General features: G+C 31.5%; 4 protein-coding genes across 4 annotated transcripts; 2 read left to right on the top strand and 2 right to left on the bottom strand.

Moving 5' to 3' along the window:
• Nucleotides 1-1315: 1315 nt before the first annotated feature.
• Nucleotides 1316-5427, bottom strand: TRIADDRAFT_52522 (uncharacterized protein; the record flags this gene model as incomplete). The annotated part of the gene is made up of 16 exons (XM_002108204.1): nt 1316-1357; nt 1550-1602; nt 1792-1848; nt 1931-2062; nt 2134-2245; nt 2364-2495; nt 2582-2645; nt 2730-2796; nt 3307-3448; nt 3576-3642; nt 3727-3798; nt 3941-3996; nt 4097-4223; nt 4308-4745; nt 4978-5173; nt 5376-5427. 16 exons carry the CDS (start codon nt 5425-5427, stop codon nt 1316-1318), a joined length of 1809 nt encoding a protein of 602 aa, XP_002108240.1.
• A 6516-nt stretch (nt 5428-11943) lies between these two features.
• TRIADDRAFT_52521 (uncharacterized protein) lies at nt 11944-12381 on the top strand (the record flags this gene model as incomplete). Its single annotated transcript, XM_002108945.1, has 1 exon — nt 11944-12381. The coding sequence occupies one exon, from the start codon at nt 11944-11946 to the stop codon at nt 12379-12381; it is 438 nt and encodes a 145-aa protein (XP_002108981.1).
• A 1294-nt stretch (nt 12382-13675) lies between these two features.
• On the top strand, nt 13676-15696 carry TRIADDRAFT_52520 (uncharacterized protein; the record flags this gene model as incomplete). Its single annotated transcript, XM_002108944.1, has 3 exons — nt 13676-13719; nt 14594-14959; nt 15399-15696. 3 exons carry the CDS (start codon nt 13676-13678, stop codon nt 15694-15696), a joined length of 708 nt encoding a protein of 235 aa, XP_002108980.1.
• Nucleotides 15697-17534: 1838 nt separating this feature from the next.
• On the bottom strand, nt 17535-24131 carry TRIADDRAFT_52519 (uncharacterized protein; the record flags this gene model as incomplete). The annotated part of the gene is made up of 14 exons (XM_002108203.1): nt 17535-17555; nt 17708-17729; nt 18126-18234; nt 18470-18626; nt 19002-19123; nt 19453-19567; nt 19910-20002; nt 20424-20537; nt 20650-20817; nt 21462-21671; nt 21859-21971; nt 22296-22338; nt 23134-23469; nt 23961-24131. 14 exons carry the CDS (start codon nt 24129-24131, stop codon nt 17535-17537), a joined length of 1794 nt encoding a protein of 597 aa, XP_002108239.1.
• Nucleotides 24132-25307: the final 1176 nt, after the last annotated feature.

Here is a 25307-nt window from a genome sequence, read left to right as displayed (position 1 = left end):
TAGAATTTATTTTTGTCCTATTTTTTATAATTAGTGTTTGGATACTTCGTAAAATTCATTTATAATGCTGCGGTTTATATAACTAACGTTGAGAATTATGAAATATCTATGCTTAGAAATCGTTTTCGAGACTTACGAAATATCACGTGGAATATCTTGAAGGAATTCCCTTTACTTGATACATTTAGTATTATTACGTATTGCTGTCTTTCAGTCATAATAATTAGATGTAAAGACAAGACTGCATTTCTGTTCTCTATTATGGTCTGATCGGTCGCATAGAAGCACACGAAATTTTTATCTTTGGCTTAAAATTCAGCCATTCTTAGTTAGCAGCTAATTTCATTTTTTATCTACTGTTTTACTTTTTTATTGTTCTATATGCATATTTTAAATTAATTATATAGTAAGTAATTTATAAGAAATCGTAGATAATGGCAAATATCAGTGATATCAAGTGGTAGCTTAAAGGGTTTAAAAATTTTATTTTATTTATTAAAATGGCATCTAACATACATATATAAAAAAGCCTACTTCAATAATATGAAAACGAACCATAAAAAATCGATATTACACCTCAATAGAGTACATTTTTATTATGTCTTGTAATTTATAGAGATTTTTCATTAAATAATTAACGACTTATCATCTTTGATATCAAGTTAAGTAAATTGAAAAGTTTAAAATCTTATTTTATTAAAATGGCATCTAAGATACGTATCTGAATAAATTCTACTTCAATAACATGGAAACAAACGATAAGAAGTCGATATGACACATCAATAGAGTACGTTTTATTTATCTTGTAATCTTATAGAGATTGTTCTTTAAATAATAACGACTTGTCATCTTCGTTACTGTTATAATAATTTTAGCATAGACTGACTTACAGTTTACGAAATTTTTTCACATAGCGTAAATTAATTTTCAAGTGAAGATGTATTTAGATAAGTAACTTTCTAAAATTGTAATTTAGAGATATCAGAGAACGTAAATACTATTTGCGTCCAATGGTCGCCTCAGTTAATATTCTGATTTTGTAAATCTATTTTACTTCTAGATTTTATTACCAATATATAGGAATATCGTAAATATACATAACATCTTTGGATGAACTTTTAAAATCTCTACTACAATTACAATATGATTATAATCATCTTTGAATTTATTAATAAAGAGGAGTCAGGTTTAACCCTAACATATGACGGCGCTTAAGAAAAGATTCATGCCCAAATAATCTTGAAAACAGTACTGTTTAAATATAACTACCGATCAATTGTTATTTATGAAATATAAAAGCTTAATATTTTTAAATTTAATATGCCTTTTGATCGCCATCAAGAGTCGATATATGACCCTACCGTTCATATTACATTCGCAAATAATATATAAATATTCAGTTGAAGTGAAAAATTTCTAGTTGATAATATAGCATAAGCTCATTTTCTGAAAAACCTTTCTACTAGATTATCATAAATATTTGGTTTATAAAATACGTATATTGACAATACTTGCAGAAACTTTCTTAAGTTGGTTCACTATCAGTTACCTCGTTATTACTATTCAGGTGCAAAAATCTAGGAGCTTTCAACATCGGAAAATCTGAAGTTAAAATACATATTGTATTTATATTTAATGTGCAATGCTTTCTGAATCAAATTCAGGAAAGTATATTATTACATGTTCTACTGTACGATTGGTACATTAATACATGGTGTACTCTTAATAAAATTAAGTAAACCCAACATGTATGATAAGTATTATTGATAACAATCATCGTTGCTACATTACCAGCACTTTCGTCTTTCTTATCAGCATAAAGTGAATTTTGTAAAATCGATTCCTCCGCTAAGGTTTAAATATAAGTACCAGTGTATGTTATCTTTATACCAATTTTCTGTAAGACATTACCTTTAAGTAATTATTTTACCTTGTTTTTTCTTATTATTTGTATCTATCCGTTCCATTTGTTTACGAATAACTTTAAATGGAGCAGGTTCTTTAGCAAGAAATTGCTTCTCATTCCGGGTATTATTTGTTTTTTCATCAGAAATCTCAATTCCTAAACACATAGTAACACTTAATAACATATATCAAAGTAAGGTAAGAACACATTGCGTCGGATAGCCGCACCTTTTTTTCGTAAAAACCTTATTCGTCGATGGAGCAAGCGACAGTTTTGGCCTTTAGAACACTGCCCATTACGAGAGTACTCCGGACAAATTATTACATGCCTCATTTTACACTATAACACGGTGAAGGTTATAATCTGAGCATAATCTGACTTTTTTGAAAGTTTTTATCAATTGTTAAATTTTTACTGTTAACAATAAACAGAAAATTGGCTCAAAATCACTTCATACTTTAACCCCATCTGGACAGTATCCAAGTAGAAAGCTCTTACACAAATCTGCATTCTTTGCGACACGAACATGAGAAAAAGGACAATTATCCTTAGTGCAGTTGCCACGTAGAAAAAATGAACAAACTGGCATCTAAAAACAATCAAAATGTTTTTGCGTTATTAATTTCACAATTATAATTATTGTAAAATATATGAATCACTGAGGATTATCCTAACTTTGTCAGTAGATATCTGATGAGAGAACGGACAATCTTCAGCGTGACACATCCCTCTTAAGAATCTGATGAACAGAACAAGATTTGATATCATTTTATAATATTTAAGTTATCAGCGTGATAAAACAATTTTTACATTATTTAAGCACCTTGTACACACTGCAACTTTAGAAGGATCATGGACATAAGGGCATTCATTTCCGCGGTTACATTTACCTAAAGAAATTGTTATCGAATATTTGATCAATCTACGTATCGGGTAATTTCACACCATACATATCAAGCTAACGGAGTTATACGTGTAATATTATTAACAATACAATTTACCATAGCGACAATAAAATAGGCAATATTGCCGATTAGCATCTTTTATTGAATTTGCAGACTTGCTTGCCAATGACTGATGTATGGACCTAATAGAAATGTATGTTAATAAATCAAATCTATAATTCTAATTTTTTATGTACGTGTTGCCGTGAAGTGTACGGATGCATAAATTCGTGATAACTAACATCTTATGATTAATCTTGTACTTTTTCGAGGAATACTTTTCTAAATATTTTCTTGATAATAGACCACCAAATTTTACTATTTTCTTAGGAGTTACGGCCGGTTCTCTCGCCACTGTTTTATTGACTGTTATGATTTTAATTTGTTAGATCATCTTTATTACTTTCAACTAATATATAGTTCATCACAATGAAATTTAATATCTGAGTTTCATACCTTTTCTGAGTTTGATCAGTTTATGCCTTTTATTGACAATGGCATCTTTGTTAGCGACGCTTGATAAACGGGAGACTAATTTTGTACCCGTTGATTTGTAAAGAACACCATCTAGATTGTAATAATTGTAGCTGGGTTGTTCCTGCAAATGATAAAAAGTTATGATTTGAAGATGGAGATGACGATAGAAGAATATTTAATAAGTATTGATATAGTATGTCTAACTGATAGCGATAAATCAACTAGATATCCTTAACATTCTTATTTACCTTTCGTCTCGTATAAACTGCCTTCGAGGTAACTTTCACTTTTCGTCTAGGTTTGCTAAGGTTTGTCCTTAAAAAGGCACGAGATATAAATCAAAAATATGTATATCATACTTCTAGAAAGTCCAAATGAAATTATTTGGTAATAGCATACCTCCTTAAACTTTTTCGGAAGGAAAAGTAATTTGGATTTATACAGGATTTCTTAAGCTTTAATAATTTTAAGCTATATAGAATATTACACGTGATGAAATTACAAAATTAATTTGCAGTACATTAAATTCTATTTTATGAAGCAAATAAGATTAAATTTTAGCGTGTTTAAATGACCATATAATTGATCCTATGAGAAGATTTTCAGTATGTACCTTTGTGGCTTTCTTTTTCTGTAACGATTCGTTAAATAAATATATCGCTTGTAATCCTAAAGGCATATAGGTAACTTGATTAATGAAAGTGTTGTTTAATCATGTATAAATGTACTGAAGTGATAAACTTGAAAAATCATTTTTTCAAGTACGTACTGTTGCTTTTTTAGCAGAGTAATATTTCATAATACCACTCTTTCTTGTTATTACTGATGACGTAGGGTTCATGGAGTTGTCATTACGAGACCATTTAAGTTGTGATCGACAAGGCAATGCATCAGGCCTAGACATAAGGATCAATGACCAACTCAGGACATGTTTACTACGATATCAACGTGATTTTAAAAATATCGATAATGACACTCACTTGACGTAATTATTATATTTCTCCGTTGTAGTCGATAATGATGAAAAGGGTACATTTAAATTAGAAGTCTGTAAAAATTTACTATTATCTCGTAGAGAAGGGTCAGGATGTTTTTTGACTGTATTATTGAACCATTTAAACCGTTCCTCTTTGCTAGATAAAGTAGGGGTTCGATTACTTGATATTAAATTGGTTGTATCTGCTACATTATTGATTCCTTCATTTTGTAGCTGTGTCTGATTTAAGGTGACGTGTTGTTTTTCGACTTGTTTCTTAACTTTCAAATCTGATTTCTTGATATCTGTCCATGAAATACGAGTTCCAGTAACGTTATCCTTTTTAGTAACTAAAGATTTCTGCTTACTGTCATCAGTAGTACGGATGTTAGCTTGAGGGATGGGCTTAGTAACCTGATTTTTGGTAGCCTTCCACGAATATCTTTGTAAAAGTACACAGTAAAAACGTTTTGGTTACGACCGATATACGTAACATGATCAACGAAATAAAATTCAGAATACATCCAATTTTTATCGTAAACACGCTATCACAACTCTCGTTCAGTTACATTACTGTTTGTTGGTGACGGCTGGCATCTTAGACGGTACTAATTAACCGGCATGATAAAAGCAACAAATGTATCATGATAAATAGTATCAGTTACTTTTTATACCTATTGAGAATTTTGCTAACATTCGCTGATGACGAATCGTGATGAAAAGACTGTACGTTCGATAATTTCTTTATCTTTATCATGGTATCGTTATATTTCGATCGCTGATTGTTGTTAAAATAGTGGGTCGAAGGCTGCTTCGTGAAATGATTACTTAATGGTTTAACCTGCTTGTTCTTGTAAGATGTTATAAGATCTATATTAAGAAATGGAAAGAAGTGTAAAAAGTTTGTAATTCCATTACTCCACGTACAGTACAAGTTTAACATTCGAGATAACGTCATGGTGAGCCACCGTAATAAATTCATGTGCTGTAGTACTATAAAAGGGATAAGGATATCCAAGCATTGAATGCCTACCGAAGTATAAGTAGAAGTTAGTATGGCTTATGTACTTACTAGTTAGATATTTTGCTTCTGCTTCCAGAGATTGCTTTCTGTTTTTATCCATCTTAGATTCGCTTGTATCACCAGCAACAGCTTCCTGTTATTATTGTTCCTTATACTTACTACAGTAATGACGAATTAATTATCAGAAGTTCTCCAATCCATACTCTCTAGATCTTGGAAAGTCATTTCATTTTCTGTATACCGTGTATACATCATACATCATCTGCTAGTCAATTTACATTATATTAAAATACGAAAGATTAAGAGTTGGTTATACACGTAAAACAAATCTTTCGATATATTTATCATTTACAATAATGGAAATCCGCTGTATTTATTCGCTTTCAAGCCTTTACGAAATAATTTTTGCTGTTTTTCAAGTACACTGTACAGTACAGTACTGTACTTTAGTAGTCCCTGACTTGACAGTACAGTACACTGTACTGTAATAATACAGTACCGTGTACTGTACTGTACTGTATGCACTGTTCTGTTCCAGGGATTTCTAGAAGTGTCTAGAGAAAGTCCTCCCCCTTGTTACTAGTTCGGCTCAGTGCCAGCAGCTCCAGTCGAAGGAGCTGGAATAAACGTTTGCTTCTTCGGACTGAAGAATAGGGAGTTCTAATAACGCGATTGTACAGTACTTTCGCCATACGCTGTATCGCGCTATTAATTAAATATTCTGTGGAATTCCCACGGTTTCGCTAGTAATATGATATAATTATACTGCATACCAGCATCGTAATCAACTACTGTACTGTACATATGTGATAAAGTGTCTTCTCAAAAATACAACACGAACTACAGTTTCTTGTAAACTTTACTTTATTACATAAGATTGGGTTCGTCTCTTAACTACAACATTGTATAACTCAACTCGCTATCGGCGGTTGGGTCATGGATTACTAAATAAATCCCGGATTTATTCGACCGGATAATGGGATAGTAATTCGTAGTAGCGGCTAGATTTATTAAATTGTAGTAAATATAATTCGATGGGAATGTGTTATTGATTGAGCACAATGAGCAGTCCTCTGATCGATTATGCGCACTACACAGTATTACCTGATATTTAGTAGTCCATTATGTGCTGTACAGTATTTCTATTTTCATTTTGCAACTTTATTTTACACTTTGAGTATACTGCAGTAGCTGTGAATTACTGCTCTGAATCTACCCAAGGGCTGACCATGGACTGATTTACCGAAGTGGCATCAATTTATTTAGCTAGTCATTAAAATTGGAATATATTCATCAGAAATCTTAGTAGCAACATTCTCATAATCGTAATTCAATTTTTCAGCCAATATGAATTTTAAATACTGCTATACTAAAAAATGAGGTCAACAAACATCATATATTATACAAAATATTATTTCTTAAGACAGAAAAGAATTGTAGCTTCAAGCCAAAGTAAATATGAATACTAAAATTTTCCATAATCTTCAGCTTCAGTCTATTTGACTGAGCAAAGGTTTTGTCAATGAATAATCACGCTCTGTACCGTGATATAAATCATGCTCTCGAATGATGTAGCTGTAAAGAAGATCAGCTACTAAGAACACCTAGTAAAAGTACGTATAATTGTAATCTAGATTAGCAATTTTCCATAAAAATAGTATCAATTGTTAAAGATCTACCTGAGCAGTGGAATGCATTAGCGTAACAGCATAGAAAAAATTTGCATTTGCACTTCCAGCATATATCCATAAATACCATAGGATAGGAGCCAGAACAGTTGAGCTTAAGATCATAATTACTATTACGAAACTGTTACGGCAATCTAAGTTGGTAGTCGAGGATGAAGCAGGATTATTCGTTCAGAAAGAGAAACACTGATAGTGAGAGTAGTTTAATCACGATTATTTAATCTAGGTCACGTAATACGAGTAGAAGTTACATTTTAATAAATGAGACCAAACTGGTAATAGCGCCAAAGTGAAGGTTAAATCTCCAAGGGAGGGATAAGACTTAAATGCGGCTATCAGCAGGCAAGTCAAATACGTAAGAAAGATTGGATCATACCTAACCAAGTGTAATTGATTAGCTAAGATGAAACATTTCAAGACAGAACTATATCATTAGAGATTGATTCAGCTGGCTGCACACCTTAGTCTAAACGTTAATGGCACTAAATAGAAAAATGCGTTTATTTGAAAGACAAAGAGGAAAAATAGTTTGAAATGATCAAACATTTCGGTGAAGAAATACCAAAAGAGTCCTAAGTTCGGTTCCATATCTGGAGCTGATAGTCTAGGAATTATAATATATCGTAAATAAATAAGCCAAATTAACTACATAAAAATTTTAAACTAACATAAATCCATATGTCGCTCGCATAAAGTCCCAAGACCCAAGGAGTATATATGATGTTCCAAGTAATATTACAAACCATAAGCAAAAGCATATCACATAATTAATAAATTTGATAATCTGGCTTCGTTTCATTGAATAGTTATCCTGTAATAAAATCTGTAATTAGTATATTCTATTGGAATTAAACTTAGTAAAACAATTTTTGCTCATAAGATATTGTACAGTTCTACTAACGTTAGCTTCGCTGCATAAGTGAAGCGACAAAGGAATAACCAACATGAATGGATATAGACTTTGATATGAAGCAGCAGCAAGTGCAAGCATTGCCGCTACACCTTTACCTACAGAATAACATTATATAAAGCAGGGCAAGTTATATTTTAATATGGATATAGTATTGTCAGTCATTAATGCAATTTACTATTTAAGTCATACTAAATCATAACTTACGTTTCAGGGTTAGAAGGATAGCTAATGTCACTGCATAATTATTAATGATAATGACTGATTTGGCTATGCATGTCAGTATGGAAAATGGATGTAATAAATATCTAAAAAGACATGAATAAATTTGTAAATGTTTCAAGAGTTCCGGCACAAATATTACAACAATTGTTAATATTTGTAAACCTAACAATTTTAAGTTACCAGTTATCAATAAAACTAAAGATGTTAATTTTATATTGGATGTTGTTACGTACAATATTGATACAAGAGTTGGCGTAACCATTATAGAGCTCTGATTAACCAGAATGGTGTTCGAACTTTTACTAATTTTGCTTTTAATTTTTTCTTCCTTGGAAATCTGATTAAATAGTATTAAATTAATCATAATAACTGACTTAAAAAGTTCTCAAAAGAAGCAGGAAAATTATTAAGTGAATTAATGTAGATTTTATGCAGTAATACAAATGAAAGTACCATTTTTAGTAAATATCAAAATGTTCAAATATTAGTACGGCATAATAAGGACACTGAGATACTGAATAAAGTCTGAAATTCGTTAGTAAAACGTATTTAAAGACATAGTACCACCAGAACCTTAGTAATTTAATTTTTAGTAGGTAATATACAATCATCTTTTAAATTGACTAAATATTCCCTTATTTCAGATACTGAATGTAAACGAGGTGATATATTTTTGGACATCTTTTCGTTGTATTTATAATTGTAGAGAGAGTATATAAGAACATTGAAAGTAATAACTGAACTGTATATTCCGTTGTTGATGATTAATTTAAGTAAATAGGTTACGGCAGTAGTTAGCAAGATATAGATTCGATATGTATTTCTACATCATTTTGGATGCAAGAGTTTGTTTTATGCGACGTATGTCAGTTAAAAGATTTTATCTGATCTTTAAAAAATTCGGATTTTGAATATAATGTGAATATAAAGTAATACCCTTGAATTGAAGGTTTTCTCTTAAACTTTTAAAATATGCAAGCAGAATAATAATATCAATTTTTATATACATATGAACGATCAAAAATTAAAAATTGAATAATTATCTTACAATTGCTGAAAGGGTATGTTTGCTGATATGATACAGATTATAGCTGATTCCTAGATCAAAAACCTTGCAAAAAATTGTAAGACGCTATTACTTTAGTTAATAAAAATAAATTTAAACTTATTTAAAGGGCTATCCTACAATGTTATTCATATTAATGGTATGTTATTACATTTGCAGCATATTTTGGTATCCAATACTGTTTTAAATAGAGTATATCAGGTCACTATATGCAATACAATCCTATCTAGCATGAATTAATACTAAATTGGAGGTAGGTGCAGCACCGCAATAAAAGGCCTACGTATATCGTTCATTAATTGCAAATAGTCATGTTTGTAATACGTATGCTTACTATAAACACCAGGTTTAAGAGCTGCTCGTGAGAGTTTCGTAGCAGGTAGAAAAATGATAGAACCAACGGAGTCTGAAATTTTAGATATGACAAGTATTGCCAGTTAGCGAACAAGTTATTCTAGAATTGTATTTTCAACGCAATATAACGTATTTACGCCATGTCGTGCTATCGTAAATTGTATGTCATCTTAGTAAATATCGATAAGTTTCTAAAAAGTGCCACGTTGGGTATAAAATGGTTGTGTATACCAAGGTAAATAATGGTTTTCTCAATAATTGTAATTCACAGGTTGATAAATAGTGAATTATTTACAACTCATAGAAATTAATCATTTTTATACTATATAACTGCAAGATACCTTGTGATATGGTAAGGCACGGGAACTGCGATATTCATTCTCACGTACAGTACAGTAGATTATAACTATTATTCGTGTGCCGTGTAGTCAGTATCATGCATGTCAGAAAGATCGTTAGTTACCTGGTGGAAATTATCTCCGCTATAGGCAGGTATTCCATTCTGGATGTAAGTTATTCCTTCCACAACTTGGATTTTTTTCATAAAATTTGAAGAAAAATTACATTTATTATAATTTCAGTATCGACAATGAACTAATTTGATAAAAATTAGTATATGAGCATAACGCGTATAAACACTAGCATATTATGGTAAACAACATCGTAAAAGTTTTAATTAAGATCATTACTTGATGATTTAGTTACTTTATTCTAATTGCATGCAATTGATTACGGAATAACACAACATATATAAACGGAAGCCCACTGATTCTAGTACATACAGTATGACATACTCGCACGATATGTATGTATTGCGTAGACTAAAAATATCAGATTGCGAGTACGATCGAAACAAAATAGAGTGATTATAATGAATTTCTCCTCTGTGGCCTTTTTAGAGATACTCAATAAAAAAAGCCGAATTAATGTATGCATTGTCATCTACTCATGCCAATTTTAATGAACTTACGATCTAGCTTACTATATATATTAATTAATTAACTATACTATGAGATTTTGAGAGTAAGTTCTTTCAGCTACTTCTTAAGCGTAGTATATTAGTCCATTGCCATCCTACATGTTTTACAGTATAGTAACATTATATCTTACGAATTTTATACGTGTAGAATTCGAGTGCAAGAGAGAGTTTATAGTTCGACACTACTGCTCTAAATCGTAGTTACTGCTGTGATTGCACACCTTCCATCTATTAACAGTTTCAGCAAAACGCTAAATGATAGTTACGATAGTCAAAAAATGATATGATCCTTCAAGGTGGCATCACTTGAGGGTGCATTTAGTAATACACCGTATAAGCTTCTTATTATCAGCGAACTTCGTGTTTCCGAGGTGCTCTCGCAAACAAAGTTTTGTAAAGAAATGTGAAATTGCAGGCTTCTACTGTTGCCAGCTAAAGTTATTGGAGAAAGCTTTTTTGGATTGCCAGCCGTAAATCATTTCAATTACAGTACTGTACTGTATGTTGTTTTAAATACTGTGTATGATTACATAATACTGCAGGTATAAATCAGTGCAATAAATATCTGTGACTTCTTTTATACTTTAGTAATACTCAATCTTATTAAGCATTAAAGTTAGCTAAACATGATCATACGGCGAATAGTTTACGTTACCTCGATTCCATGAAGTAATAGGTGTGTTGATAGCAATATTGATCATCAATTTACTTAAAATGTCCGATTGAAATAGCAATAAGCGACTTGCTATAGCTAGTAAAATAGAAATTACTATCATTTTGGCTTTATTTTACTTCTTCTTATGCACAGTAAGTATTTACTGTCGACAAAATGTCGAGTATTCTGCTAAAACTTTGACTAACTTTAACTAAAGTGGTAAGTAACTAACGCTGTATTCTAGTCTATAAATTTCCAAAGTTTACAAATAGTAAGGATTTACAGTACATTGTACAAGGTAGAATACAGTACAATACTGTACCGTGCTGTACAGTACTGTACTGTAGAACTTGTCAGTACAGTACTGTACAGTACAGTACAGTACAGTATAGCGAGCGCGGACCTACAGTACAGTACTAGTAAAAAAGGAGTCAGTGATAGTAACATTGTACTGTACTGTACATCTGTATCTGGTTCATACTGTACTGTACAGAAGTAAAAAACATCGACGGTATATTATACTGTATCCAGATGCATAAATAGCGTATTCAGTAGTATCCAAGCGTACTCTACTAACCTACTGACTAGTGACCAGTTGAACAAAATAACTTGCCTGTATGCGTGTAGATTCTCCAGTTAAAGGTTTCGCTCCGAAATAACTAACTACAGTATTATACTTAGTTAAAAATCAATCCGTCTAGAATTGATTCGACATCATAGAACGTGGATATATATAATTATGGGAAACTCACCATCAACCGGAGATGAAGATAGATTGGATCTGTACGCAGACGTTGACGATGATGAAATAAGCGTCGACATTTACGAAGTAGCCGAAAAAGCTGAAGAAAAATATACCAAGAAATTACTTTTCTTTAATCGTGATCTACCGGAAGGCGGTTCCAATGGCAGAGATAGATTTAGATCATTTCTATCAAATGTCTTAAGTTACGGCAAGCCAAAGACCCGCAAAAGTGAGCAAACTGTTCCACTTATCAACGATCGTAAAAATTCAACTAATGATCAGGACTACTGTAGTCATGCACCGGAAAGGTTGAAAAATAACCACAAAGAAGAAATTGCTCAAGTTGTTAGGGAAGAGGTCAATGATCATGTCAAAAATTTACCGCCACCGTATAATCATATCAGTGTCAGCCACTTGCAAGATCAACCGTAAGATACCCTAGTGCTCTTTGTATATGTCGTATTGGATATTTAGAGGACAGTGATCAATTAATTATGATTAATGTTTTATGAGGAATAATGGCTATCTCAATCTCTCATGCAGAACAGCATTAAATATTACTACCGATGCATATCTCTCCCTCTAACACAGTGTAATTTCAACTACAATAGCTTAGATAGGACACAACTTTCAAGTTGTGTTGACTGCTTTGATTTCGATGTAAAAGAATTTTCACGAATAGGCCTCAAATTATCTTGGTAGACATTTCAGAAATCTAGATAATATTCCTAGTAATAGTACAGTAGATAAGTTATTAAAATTGTAGAAGACGTATGCTAATGCAATGTTGACGTACGTATTGATATTAGTACAGTAACCTCGATCTACAAGGGAATAATAAATAATCAATGATGGGTCGTTAGTAGTTTTAATGTACAGTATGCCATTGCTTGATCCTGCACTCGTACATGATAAGTATACTTGTATATCAACTTAGATACTCTCATCAGAAAGACTTGATCTTATTAGAAAGTTTATGATTCGATAGTAATGTTGCTAACTGGACGAATATATATATATATACGCGTATATGATATATGATTACAATCGACTCGCGATAGCCCTAATGTGTTTTAATAATATAGACACTTAATTGTAATGTAAAGAATTTAAAAAAGAAAAAGAAATGATGGCTAAAGTAATGTGGTTACAAACACAGCAACGCAATAATTTACGTGTATAATCTTATCCAAAATATTTTATGTGCTCGCAAATTACCGTAGGCCCATTATACGTACTGTGTACAGTACAGTAAGTACTGTACGACGCTCGTACAGTGATAACACGGGTGATTTTCATTCCAGCAATTATCGATATAAAACTTACATCTAACCTAGATTGTTCTATTACAAACTTGTCCTGATTGTTTTGCTTTTATCTGGCAAAAAATTTTTATCTTAACATACAGTACTTAATGTACTACCCAAACTTCAAAAATGTTAATATCTATTGTATTTGTCCATTTGTACGGTTTATTCACGGATTTATGATTCTAGTCTGAATTTAATTGCGATCATCCATATGAAAAACTCTAAATTTTGTCGAAAGACTTATACTGTACGTATCATCGCTATATATACACTAGTGCAATAAGAAACTCTTCATAATCACTTTTATAGTTTTGTAAATACGGTATTCTATCGCAGTCTGTGATGTCTCGCACATTTTAAAGTTTTCAATTGTAATAGTAATATGATAATACGAATTACAAATCTTTCAGCCAGATATGGCTTCATTATACGTATATGATTATCAGGATCAATTTGATGGGTATCATATTTTGCCCTCCCATTTAATCTTTTTTCATTATGCTCTACAGTATCTACAGTATATTATTACGTAGGTGAATTAGGGCATAGGCTCTATTGGCAAATTAATTTCATATTTATCCCCAAACTTATATAGCTCGTTTAAAGAAAAAGTAGTTCTCCTTACGTTACTGGTACAAAGTACCTTATGTTGAATAATATCTGAGACTTGTATGTTTAGACATCGTATACAAGCATTGACATATACCGTACACTGTACTGTGTACAGTATGCCGTAACATTATTGTTGATGCAGTACTGTAATAGTGAACCAATATACTCGTATATATATAAATATAAGTAAACAGTAGTAAACATCCACGACTTTAGTGAATAATGTTTACATCGCATTAAATTTCACTATTCTTACTGGTTATTATTGTATTTTTTCGACGGATTACAATACTGGCGATGCAGAACGCATCATACTGTACACAGTGTACACTGTACAGTATGTGTTGCAGAAAAATTAGGACTGTATTGTCATTTTTGGGGCGTTACTAATTCATTTTTTACTTATCCTATAACCTAAAAGCGATAAAGTATTGAACACTGCATGGACGCCTTTTCTAGTACCACCATCATTGACCTGACTTATCAAATAGCAATATATATGGGATATGATTAATGACCAACATCAATGTTTTCATCAGTATCACGAGTAACAAAGAAAACTTTTACGATTCAATTTAGTTCTTAGAAATTTTATTTTACTTACGTTTATATTGCTAGATATTGATTCATAATTATATGACGACGATTATACTGTAACTTGACTAATTACATATTACAAGGATTGTAAGCTCTAACTTCTTTTTGCTCGATTGAAAATCTAGATGGTTCTTTACAGGCCTTTCACGAGGAGATATTGATAAAATGTTATATAAAAAAGTTAATCAGCAAGGTTCATTTGCTGTTCGTCCAAGTGACACATACCTTGGTGATTTTAGTCTATCTGTTAAAGATGGAAAGCGAATTTGCCATTATTTAATTCGTCGCTTGTGTTCTGGCCACTTTTTAATTAGTGTAAGGGTTACGTTTCCGTCATTATTATCGCTAGTAACTTACTACGTGGACGACAATAATGGACTTAAACCGTGCGTTGATTCAAGTGGCAAGGAAAGGATCAAACGTCAAGTATCACAATTTAAGAATAATGATGTCGATGATGATCTAACAATAAATGATCTTCTGTTCCAACCGTGAGTAAAAAATTAAATTCTATGCTCGTATCATCAAATTGCTCGTAATTCAATTACAATAACAGCTCATACGTGCTGCGTGAATACTTATTGGTTACTCCCATTATGGTAGTCATTGACCAGTCTAATGAGAATACTTTTTTAGATATAGTCTTCATTAAGGTTAAGTATAAATATTGGTTTCTGTGTCCTAACCTACCTGGTAAAGAATTTATAATAGACTTTATCGTGTAGTTCTTACGTGAAAAAAGATATCATACCTGTAGTATCCTATACAATCGCAATAGCAGACTACAAGAAGCCCTTGTTTTCTATGAGTCCGTAATATTACACGCTGTTATAATATATCTACCGTAACCTACGTATTATGTCATATAGCGCTGTCACATACTGGGACAGTCGTGGTTATGCGGCTAATATTACAAATTATTAATTTCAGATACTATTATGGAGAGATGAAAAGAGCTGATGCTGAAAAATTACTGCTATCGGAAAGTGTAGATGGATGCAATCTATTTTTGATTAGAAAGAGTGAAAGTTATAAGGGAGAATTTGCCTTATCAGTGAAAGAAAATGATGACATTCTTCACTTTCGATTGCCAGAATTGCAACAGGATAGCCTAATTATTGCTCGTAAATATATTGAATTTATTTCTTTGGATGATTTAGTTCAATATTTTTCATTGAATTCCAACGGACTTTGCGCAAAACTCACAAAGCCTGGAGTATCTGACTAAGATCTTAGTCATAACTTTCATTAATACTTGATGTAAATACGATAAAATGTAAGATAACAAGAGTTGGAAATATTCTTAGTGTATCTTGATTTTCCCTTAATATATGGATACTTGAATTGCTTATTAAACATTAAAATAACCGAAGAGATTGAATACATAATTGTAGTAGACCATTTTCGAAATAATTACAACTAACGCGCTGCTTACAAGTAATGCACCATTAATGCACCATTGTTAAATACTATGTTATATTTATCGCGCTCGTGCTACTGTACTATTACATATTGTAGTTACTGTATTAATTATATTTAAATCTGTATAAACGAGTATTAACAATGAGAATATTTATTATCCTTAATTGATACTCTACTGCTGCATTACATTTGACTGCTACAAGTTAGAATACGTATAGTGTGATGATTCATTATGTCTGGATTTTTCTAGTAATGTAGAAAGAACACATTCTACTTTCGATATATAAAAGCTAATTAATATCCTCTCAGTAGATACACGCATTTTTTTAGTGCGCTTTGGGTTAGAGTTCTTGATTTTAATATCTGAATTTTATGCAAAAATTATTTCATTTTAAGCAAGATGTAGCCTTAATAAGGTTAATTTTTAAAAATTTGTTATATAGTGTACTATTTTCTTCATTTTGTCGCAATTTCATCATTTGTACATTATAATTATTAATGAGCCAAATAATAAAGAATTGTAATTTTGTCATCATGTATTATTAAATTATTATAAATCAATATGGTCATAAATAAAAGATCTACTCCTATGGAACTACTTAGATCGTTAAGGAATATCAAATTTGTTTTTTTTATGTCTCTAGTTGCTATATCCGAGTATAATCTAATCAAATGCAGCTGATGTAATTTTAAAAGTAAATTTGATAGCATTTTATGCCTTTTGATATTTGTAATAGAAAAATCTTCTATTTTTGCTGGCTCTTTGGCATAAAAGGCTAGATAATTTAAACTTACCTCCAATGGTATTAGTAACACATATTTTAAAACGGATAAGAAATTTTATTCCCTGGAATACGCTTCGTAATAGAATCAGTTAACATCATGATGCATTGCTGCTAATATATAGAACAAATATACTGCGTACACCGTATAGTGGTTATGCAAAACATATTACCAATTCAAGAAAAAAAAGGATCATCTGGTACACGTGATCGCTATTTAACAGCATATCTACCATGGGGTCATTTATCTATGTATTAGCTCAGAATAGTCGATATAGCAACCTTGAGTTAGGTTTTAGTACATTTTGAAAATGTGTTAACAAATATTTCTAGCAATTTTTAAATAGCACGTAGAAAAATATACAAATACATCATTCTAGATATAAGATATTATTATTTTTGCTTCAAACATTTACAGTATGTAACGATTACGAAATTTAGACTATATAATATGTCTCCATATAGGTATGATTACTATTAAATCATCTTATGCTATGGATATGAAATTGTTACAATTAGCATGTGTATACGCTATCACCTTGCTTTACGTCTATGTAAGATGCTGATGATAAAACCGGATTCAAGTACTGTAATCGAAACATTTACACAATGACTATCAATTCATTATTGTACATTACAACCAAGGCATATCCCTATAACTCGATTCGAAGTATTTCAAGCATGATTTCGCTGTCATTTCTTCACTGCTGATAGCGCAAGGTCTTTTCTTATTATCTATTAGATGATAACAATATAGATGTTTTTAATTGTAAATAGTAAGAATATCCATCAAAAAGGATATCAAAAACATAGATTAGCAAATTGGAATTCTTATGCAACGTAAAAAACTTTCAGGCAAGATTTAATTATGGCCACGGCCATCCTATAACATACCATTCGCAATTTTTCCATGTAATCTTTCTTATCGTTGCTTTCGGATGGGTAAGAAATTCCATATCTTGAAAGAGTTGTTATCAATTCATTTATGTCATACAAATCCGCGGGGTCCAACTGGTAAAGACGAATCAACTCAACCAAATATTCTTTAAAATGCTTCCTAAAAGATGGGTAGTGCCATAATGTTAAAAAAAGAAAACAATAATTTCGCTATACATGATAATGGTAATACTTATTGTACATAAAATTGAATGTAGAAAAATAAATACAGCTTTTCAAAAAATCATTCCGATTATATATTTATTTATTAGCACACAGCTATCAATAATATCGATAATAAATTTAATTATAAAATGCAGTAAACAACTAATTTTACAGATACAGATAAAGTAATTATCAAAGTATATTATCTATATCTATATTTTTCGAAAAATTAATTCTAATATAATATTGTGGGATTTACATAACATACAGTGAGGATGTTTCATCAAAATTTATACGAATATTTTACCATAAATTCACTCGTATCACGAATATGCACAGTCAGAAAACTTACATGCAAACACCTCGATATCCTACTGGAGCTTCCCGATTACACTCTCTCTCTTCCGTTTCAATCGTAGCACTATCTTCTTTTTCTTTCAATTCTATAATATGACATCTGCCTATATAAGCCATAAGTCCAACTGTGGATTAGATACAGCTTTAAATGTGCTATATTAGTGTATGGCATTACACATAATTATAAAGCGCTAAGGCATAGATTGCCATTACGATATCATAACTACTTTGTTCGAGTCTTGTTGCATTACAGAAAAAAGCGATAGTAAGTGAACAATACATTACTATAAAGTATAAGAAATGCTGTGTTTAAGTTATGTTATCTGCATTTTATAATACCGTCGTGATCAGATGGCATTGAAGTATCAAATTCTTTGTTATTTTCCCTTAGCAACTTTTGTAATCGATCAACACTCCAATCACGTAAATAGTACAGGCAATTACGCGGATGGTGGGCATGTAATCCATCTATACGACAGTTCAGAAATTGGCACGACTAATTTTTAAGGATACAAATCAAGAAGATTTTAAAAGTTGACACATTCTAAATATCAATCAATTATCGAAATATATTAATATTAGTGCAACATATAATAAATAATATCACACGTTGTGCTTGCAAACACAGTAACAAAAAAATGATTTGCTCTATGAGATACATAATGTGCGGTATACTGCTGAATATATGTAGTACCAATAATTAATAAAATAAAATTTTTATTGTGATTATTACTATTCTAACTTCTACATACTTATAAGTAAAAATAACCACCGATCACGTATCGATTACTTACAAGGACACATGTTCACATTAAAAATATATTATTCATAGATAGATCAATAAAAAATTAGTTAACATAACAGTCCATACCTTCGAATTTTCATAAAATTGATGCTCACATCCGCAACAGAACTGAAACGTACAATTTGAGCATGTCATATGCATACAACCACCTTTGGCATGCTCAAATTTACAGTTACAAGAAGGACATTCTGAATTTGTATGAAATTACAAATAGCATCATAATTAATAATAAATTTTAATTTACAACCATCTTTTATACCAATTTAGTACAAGAAATTAGCTAATATACTGTATACTAGGTGAACTCATTCCATTGATGTGGTTAATGTTAATCTAAGGAATGACCGAATTGACAGACATTCCTACAGAATGGCTAATTCTTAGAAATGATGGTAACAATATTATAATATTGATAACGTATCAACGGAAATTTAAAAATTTAATTGTTAAAGTATACTAATTATATTAATATTAACGTAGGACATCAATAAATTACAAATACGATTTATAGACGTACGCAATCCAGTTTTCTCTAGATCATTCAAAATGGATAGAAGCTCTTCCTCATTCTTCTTTTCAGATAGCCTTTTCCGGTAATCTTCGCAGTTTACGTCATCATGTAGTTTATTCCACTAGATTAATTTTTATTACAGAACTTATCAACATTGTTATATCTATTCAAACTAGTGCAATATTTTATATACTAATAATGAAGGAACTCTATACTAAATCATTTAATCGAAGTATAATACTCTCACAGTTTCACTACTGCAGTAACATTACTTAACTGCGTGCTAATAATATTTATGTACTGTACCCTTCAGATAAAAGATGTTACTTGTATTCAGTCTACAACTAGGCGTAAATGTTAAACGTTAACTCTAATAAAGTTACGTCGATTACAGGATCTTTACATAAGATATACAGCAAATACATTATAAAGTTGACATAGAGCTTAAAATAAGTTCTCCAACCTTGATACGGCATTTATAACATGTAAATTTGAGACACAAATTACATTGAACTTTAAGTGGAGAAAAGGGATCTCTCTCAAAACCATTCGAGCACTGTTACAAAATTAAGCAATTTCTATTATTAGCTCGGACTAGCACTAAATTCATAGATTTCCAAAGTTGATATTTTATATAGATTAGATTCGAGTAGCTTTCACATATTTAAGCTTCATTTCGAAATTAACTCTACTTAAGTGGTCATCTAATTGCTTTTCATGTACATAAACCAAACAAGCAAATTATGTATAAAAATACCAATTATTAGTAATAAAACGGTAGATTAAGGCCACAATATATTAATAGTAAGTTAACGATCGCTAGGGAATTTTATATTCTATGTCGCCAAAAAATCTAATGATAATCACACAGCATATGCAACTTTAATAACTGCTTTTTTATTAGAAGAGGTATGAAATTCTTATAAGTATATTATAATAAATTAAAAAGATAATGAATATTATAGTAACGAACGTACGTGAGGACACCATAAAAATAGTGGATCTTGATGTAGATTATAATCTCTAAGCTTCATATCGTATAATTCATATATTTCTTTCGCTAGATATCCATCTTTAACCAGATTTCGAACCTACATAAAACCCATTACAGTATCAGAATAAGAGAAACTTAATAAGGCAAATAAATCTCCTACGTATTGTTACTGTATTTATGTATTTAATATCAAGCGTATCGTGTCTCACCATTTGGTCAACTACGCTAAAATATTCTCCTGAAGCCATAGATAGATCTGGCATTTGGCATACTGGGCAATTAAGCTTTAAGATACTATTCTCTTTAACCGTAGATTCAATAAATTTCGATAAACAATCTTTGCAAAATTCGTGTCGGCAGACAGAAAAATTTAGCACCTATTAAAAGATTAGGTGAGAAAATGGTAAATCAGCATTGTATTAATTAACTAATATGAAAGCTAATGTTGTAATGCATACAATTCTCAGAGTTTATAATTAGTATCCTTTTATTGGTAGACGCTTATTACTTAATTCTCATCTATTAATAAGTAAACCTTTGCTACAGTCTAAAATAAAATTAAACAAGCTAGCACTTAATAGTATACTGTATATGACATAATTTTTGCTTATGTCGGTACCTAATATACATACAGTATGGAAAATAACTGTGGCCAGGTCTACTATCATTCTTTACTGAAAAACACTGGATTTTAAGGTAACATAAACTGGTCATAGGGTCAGAATCGGAAAGAATGTATACGGCATGGTTCATCAATAGCCGAAAAATAAGAAACCAAATAGTAAAGGAAGCCGCACACGTTGTAGCTATTAACTTAATCCGCAACTGTGCAACCTGTTTTACTTTGTTGGCTGCTTAGGATGGATTTTTGGTTAACAAATAGTAGTCATTAATAATTATGTTACGTACTGACGCAGTTAAAAGGCCAAAGATTATTCAATAAGCAAGTATTCGATATATTTATAAAGCTAGCATTGTTAGCAGGCTAGAATAGGAGAGCATAAAATTTTAAAATATTTACCTCATTCGCAGGAAATGTATCAAAGCAAATAACACATTGGCGGTCTAAAAAATCTAGTGCACTTTGTATATCAGTGCAGGACTTGGCGGCTGTTATTGCAATTTCATCTGAATATCCGAAATTGATTAATTTTAAGCCAACATCAATTCTTTCATCCATGTGTAAAAGATCAACAAAAGCAGCACGTAGTTTTTCCATTATAAGTTTATCCTAGGTAGAATAAAAATAGAATTGAGTGTATGTATAACTATACTGCATGTAGCAGATACATTTAGCTATAATTTTTAAGTTGCTATAACTTGTGTTTCCTCAGTTTATGCTATATCATCCTAAGTGATTCCAAGGCTGATTTAAAAATATCTCAAATATCGCAATTTACTTGGATTTAGTATCTTACCTGGATAGATTGAGCTGTTGCTAAAACAGGTGGCTTCGATAAACATTGCGTACTCGCAACAGATTGATTCTTTTGTGTAACGGATGAATTTTGATGAGATTCATTTGGTACACCTGCAGGTGTACAGCAAAATTTAGAATATAACAGATTTACTGAATAATGCCTAGTAATGCGAGTATCGTTCAAGTGATGCTATCAGTTGTGGGCGCAATTATTAAATAGCATGACAGTGGATACATGCACAAAGAAAGATAAATTTTTTCAGTGAATTAGCGCCGAAGATTATTAGTAGGAAATATCTATAGTTACTGTTTATATGCCAGTAAATACATTTATTGATTAATGCTTCCTTGAACTAACTGTAAACTAATTTATTAAACGTGTTGCAACTATATTATCAACATTTCTAGTCGAAAGAGGTAAGTGAAAGGTGTTACCTTCTTTAGATTTATTGGCAGATACACTTTCTTTCGATTTTGTCTAAAGAATGATAAACAAGCAAAAGTGCCAATTAACATCGTTTTCATAACTTTACAAATTCTACAGTACACAGTTTATGCCATAGCGGATGCATTCATTGTCAGAATATAGTGTAATATTTACTACTAAATTTTATAGTTAATTAACTATTTATCGGACGTCCAAATGAAATAAATACTGTACAGTCACTTTATCTTTCCTACTTTCGAGCTGTTCGTGAGACTTTAGTGTTTGCTGATGCAGCAGATGTGAGCATGTATCTGTTCTGCAGGATGTTATTAGAATTCAATTTTTATACTTTAGCCTACGAGCAAATATAAGCCTATCTAGAGTTACAAATGCTGGTATATCCTTCAATGTCGCGTTATAACTAAATATAAAAATCACTAATTCCTACTATAAGGTGCATGACTCGAGATAGCAAGCTACAGTACATCATCATCGCTCAGACGTTATCAAAGTACTTAATTTAATTAATCACAATAGGATATCTGAATCTGCTGTATCTTGTAGTAATATAGTATCAATAGTTGATTAAAAGAAATAGCTTAAAATTAAACTTCGCGAAGTTATTTAGTAGTAATCAAGGCTCGATATGTATGTAAAATTGCTATGAAATGGATGAACAGTGATAACATTTAAAGCCGAATCTACACATCATAAAGTACACCTATACATTATTTTTATTATTAATAAACAAGTAAATTACTCAGTACTACCATAGAGTATCATGAACTGGCTTTACTATCCAAAATCCATAATAGGTGTCAATAATACTACAGTATACGTTAATACCTGATTTGTTAGTAGATCAGGATTCGGATAATCAACTAATTGCTTTAATTCGACCATGCCTACAATCAAATCCATTAAAATTTTCGCCACTTTTGAATAATCAGGCAGTAATACATTTGAAGGAAATTTCATGGAACCGGAAGTACTTTCCGTGTAACCCATAAAACTTAATATTTGCGTTGCTCCATGCATAGGATAAACTTTTTCTTGAAACACTTTATTAGACAAGTGGATTGTTCTCCAGATAGTGTTATCGCCAGCATTTAGCAAATTAGAAGCGTATTTTGATAAGAAGTACATGGCAACTATCATGATATTCAAGAAGTTGTTTTGATGCTGTTATAAGAGCAGATAGTAAAAAAATCTGTTAGACCAATTCAATTTAATTGAATTTAATTTCTAATCTTATCCAGAATAAAAAAATGTCACTTATCCGTAAATATAGAGTCATATAGAGAGAATATCAGTGCTGTTGTCGATCTATTTTGTTATTGAGTTTGAAAATGATGGAGATGCACGAGACTGTTAACGATGCATACTACCGTATATACGGGTATACCCGAATACTACCATTACACTGATTTGCAATAAGACTAACTGTAGCACACACAGTCCATGTATACGGTATGATTTAATTATGAAGCTTGTTTTGTATATGAAACTCTACTTGTACCTTAGGATAATATAAGCGATTAAGCATACGAGTATAACCAATTTGCTACACTGTATATGAGGATTAATTCAGGATGCAGTAGTATGAATTACTTTACTCTTATATTTGTTTGTATCGATGGCCTTCAGTGCCGTGATGTTTACGTATAGTATACCTGATTCAATCGGATGTAACGCTTTAAATTGACGATAAAATACGAAACATCAACTTCTGTATTGAGTAACTGCTTGGCGAATTCGTAGGACTCAGCATCACATTTTCCTGTAGCACATTTGCTTAGGAGTTTCTGACGTAGATCAGGTAGATGCGGCGAAGTTGACGACATCATAAACTGTATAGAACATTAGAACTAGACCATTCAAAAAATTTAGCCACCAGCGTTAACGACTAGATCCCAAAACACGACAAAATAAAATCGAATCTAGAATCTGATCTAGTACTTTACAGTACAGTGTAGTGTACAGTATACTGGCATGGACTACTAAATCTTTCCGTACCTTTTAAGATTTAGTCCAGAGACTGGTTTCTAGTTTCATCGTGGCATGCCTTTTTTATAGTAGCTAGTAACACCTATACAGTACTGTACAGTACAGTACAGTACTGTCAGCAAGGCGTATTCTTACTTTAGTAATTTATTATTAAAAAGAGAAACTATCAACTGACTTGTGGTTAGTACTGTACAGTACATTAACATTACTGTAGTTACTGTACTGTACACTGTACAGTACATCAGAGCCAGAAGTTTAAGTTTCGTTCCGATCCATTTACAGTACAGTAGTACAGTTGTACAGTACAGTGTGTTAAGTATTACTATCTACGGTACAGTACTGTAGAGTTAATACTAACAATCGTATTGAAGGTTCGTACAGTATGTACAGTACAGTACTACTCTCGAACAACATACTGTACTGTACTGTATACTGTGTACGTACTGTACTGTACAGTACAGTTCTGCGCGCGAAATATTCCCAAACTTAGCACAAGCTGTCCAACGAGTTCTTACTGTACTGTACGTTGTATAATCTAAAATGGTCTCGTAGTCATTTTTGTAACATCTCATGCAGTACTGTATAACATCGTAATATGCGAAATATTCCCAAACTTAGCACAGTATAACATCGTAATATGCTATACTGTACAGTAGTAATACAAATTAGCTACAGTATGTTGTGGTATCATACTGTTTCATCTAGCTATCTTCACGACACCCAGAAGGCCAAAGTTCAACTTTTAGCAGCGTAATAACATACTCAAAGTGGTGAGAAACTGAGAATCAACAGTACTGTACAATACAGTACTGCATGAGCCTGTATTATACTGTACTGTACAGTGTACACTGTCCAGTGCTGTAATAGAGTTACTGTGCGGTACAGTACTGTACGTTATTTACAGTACATTACCAGAATGGACTTCTACAGTACTGCACACTGTACAGTACAGTACTGTAAGATTGAGGTTTTTTTTTTTTTTTACTGAACTGTTAAAAAGGAAGACAATTTCT

This window comes from Trichoplax adhaerens, genomic scaffold, assembly GCF_000150275.1.
Source record: "Trichoplax adhaerens TRIADscaffold_1 genomic scaffold, whole genome shotgun sequence".
NCBI classification, from domain to species: domain Eukaryota; kingdom Metazoa; phylum Placozoa; class Uniplacotomia; order Trichoplacea; family Trichoplacidae; genus Trichoplax; species Trichoplax adhaerens.
Note: the sequence above shows the minus strand (reverse complement) of the source record. Positions and strands in the feature narration are given on the sequence as shown.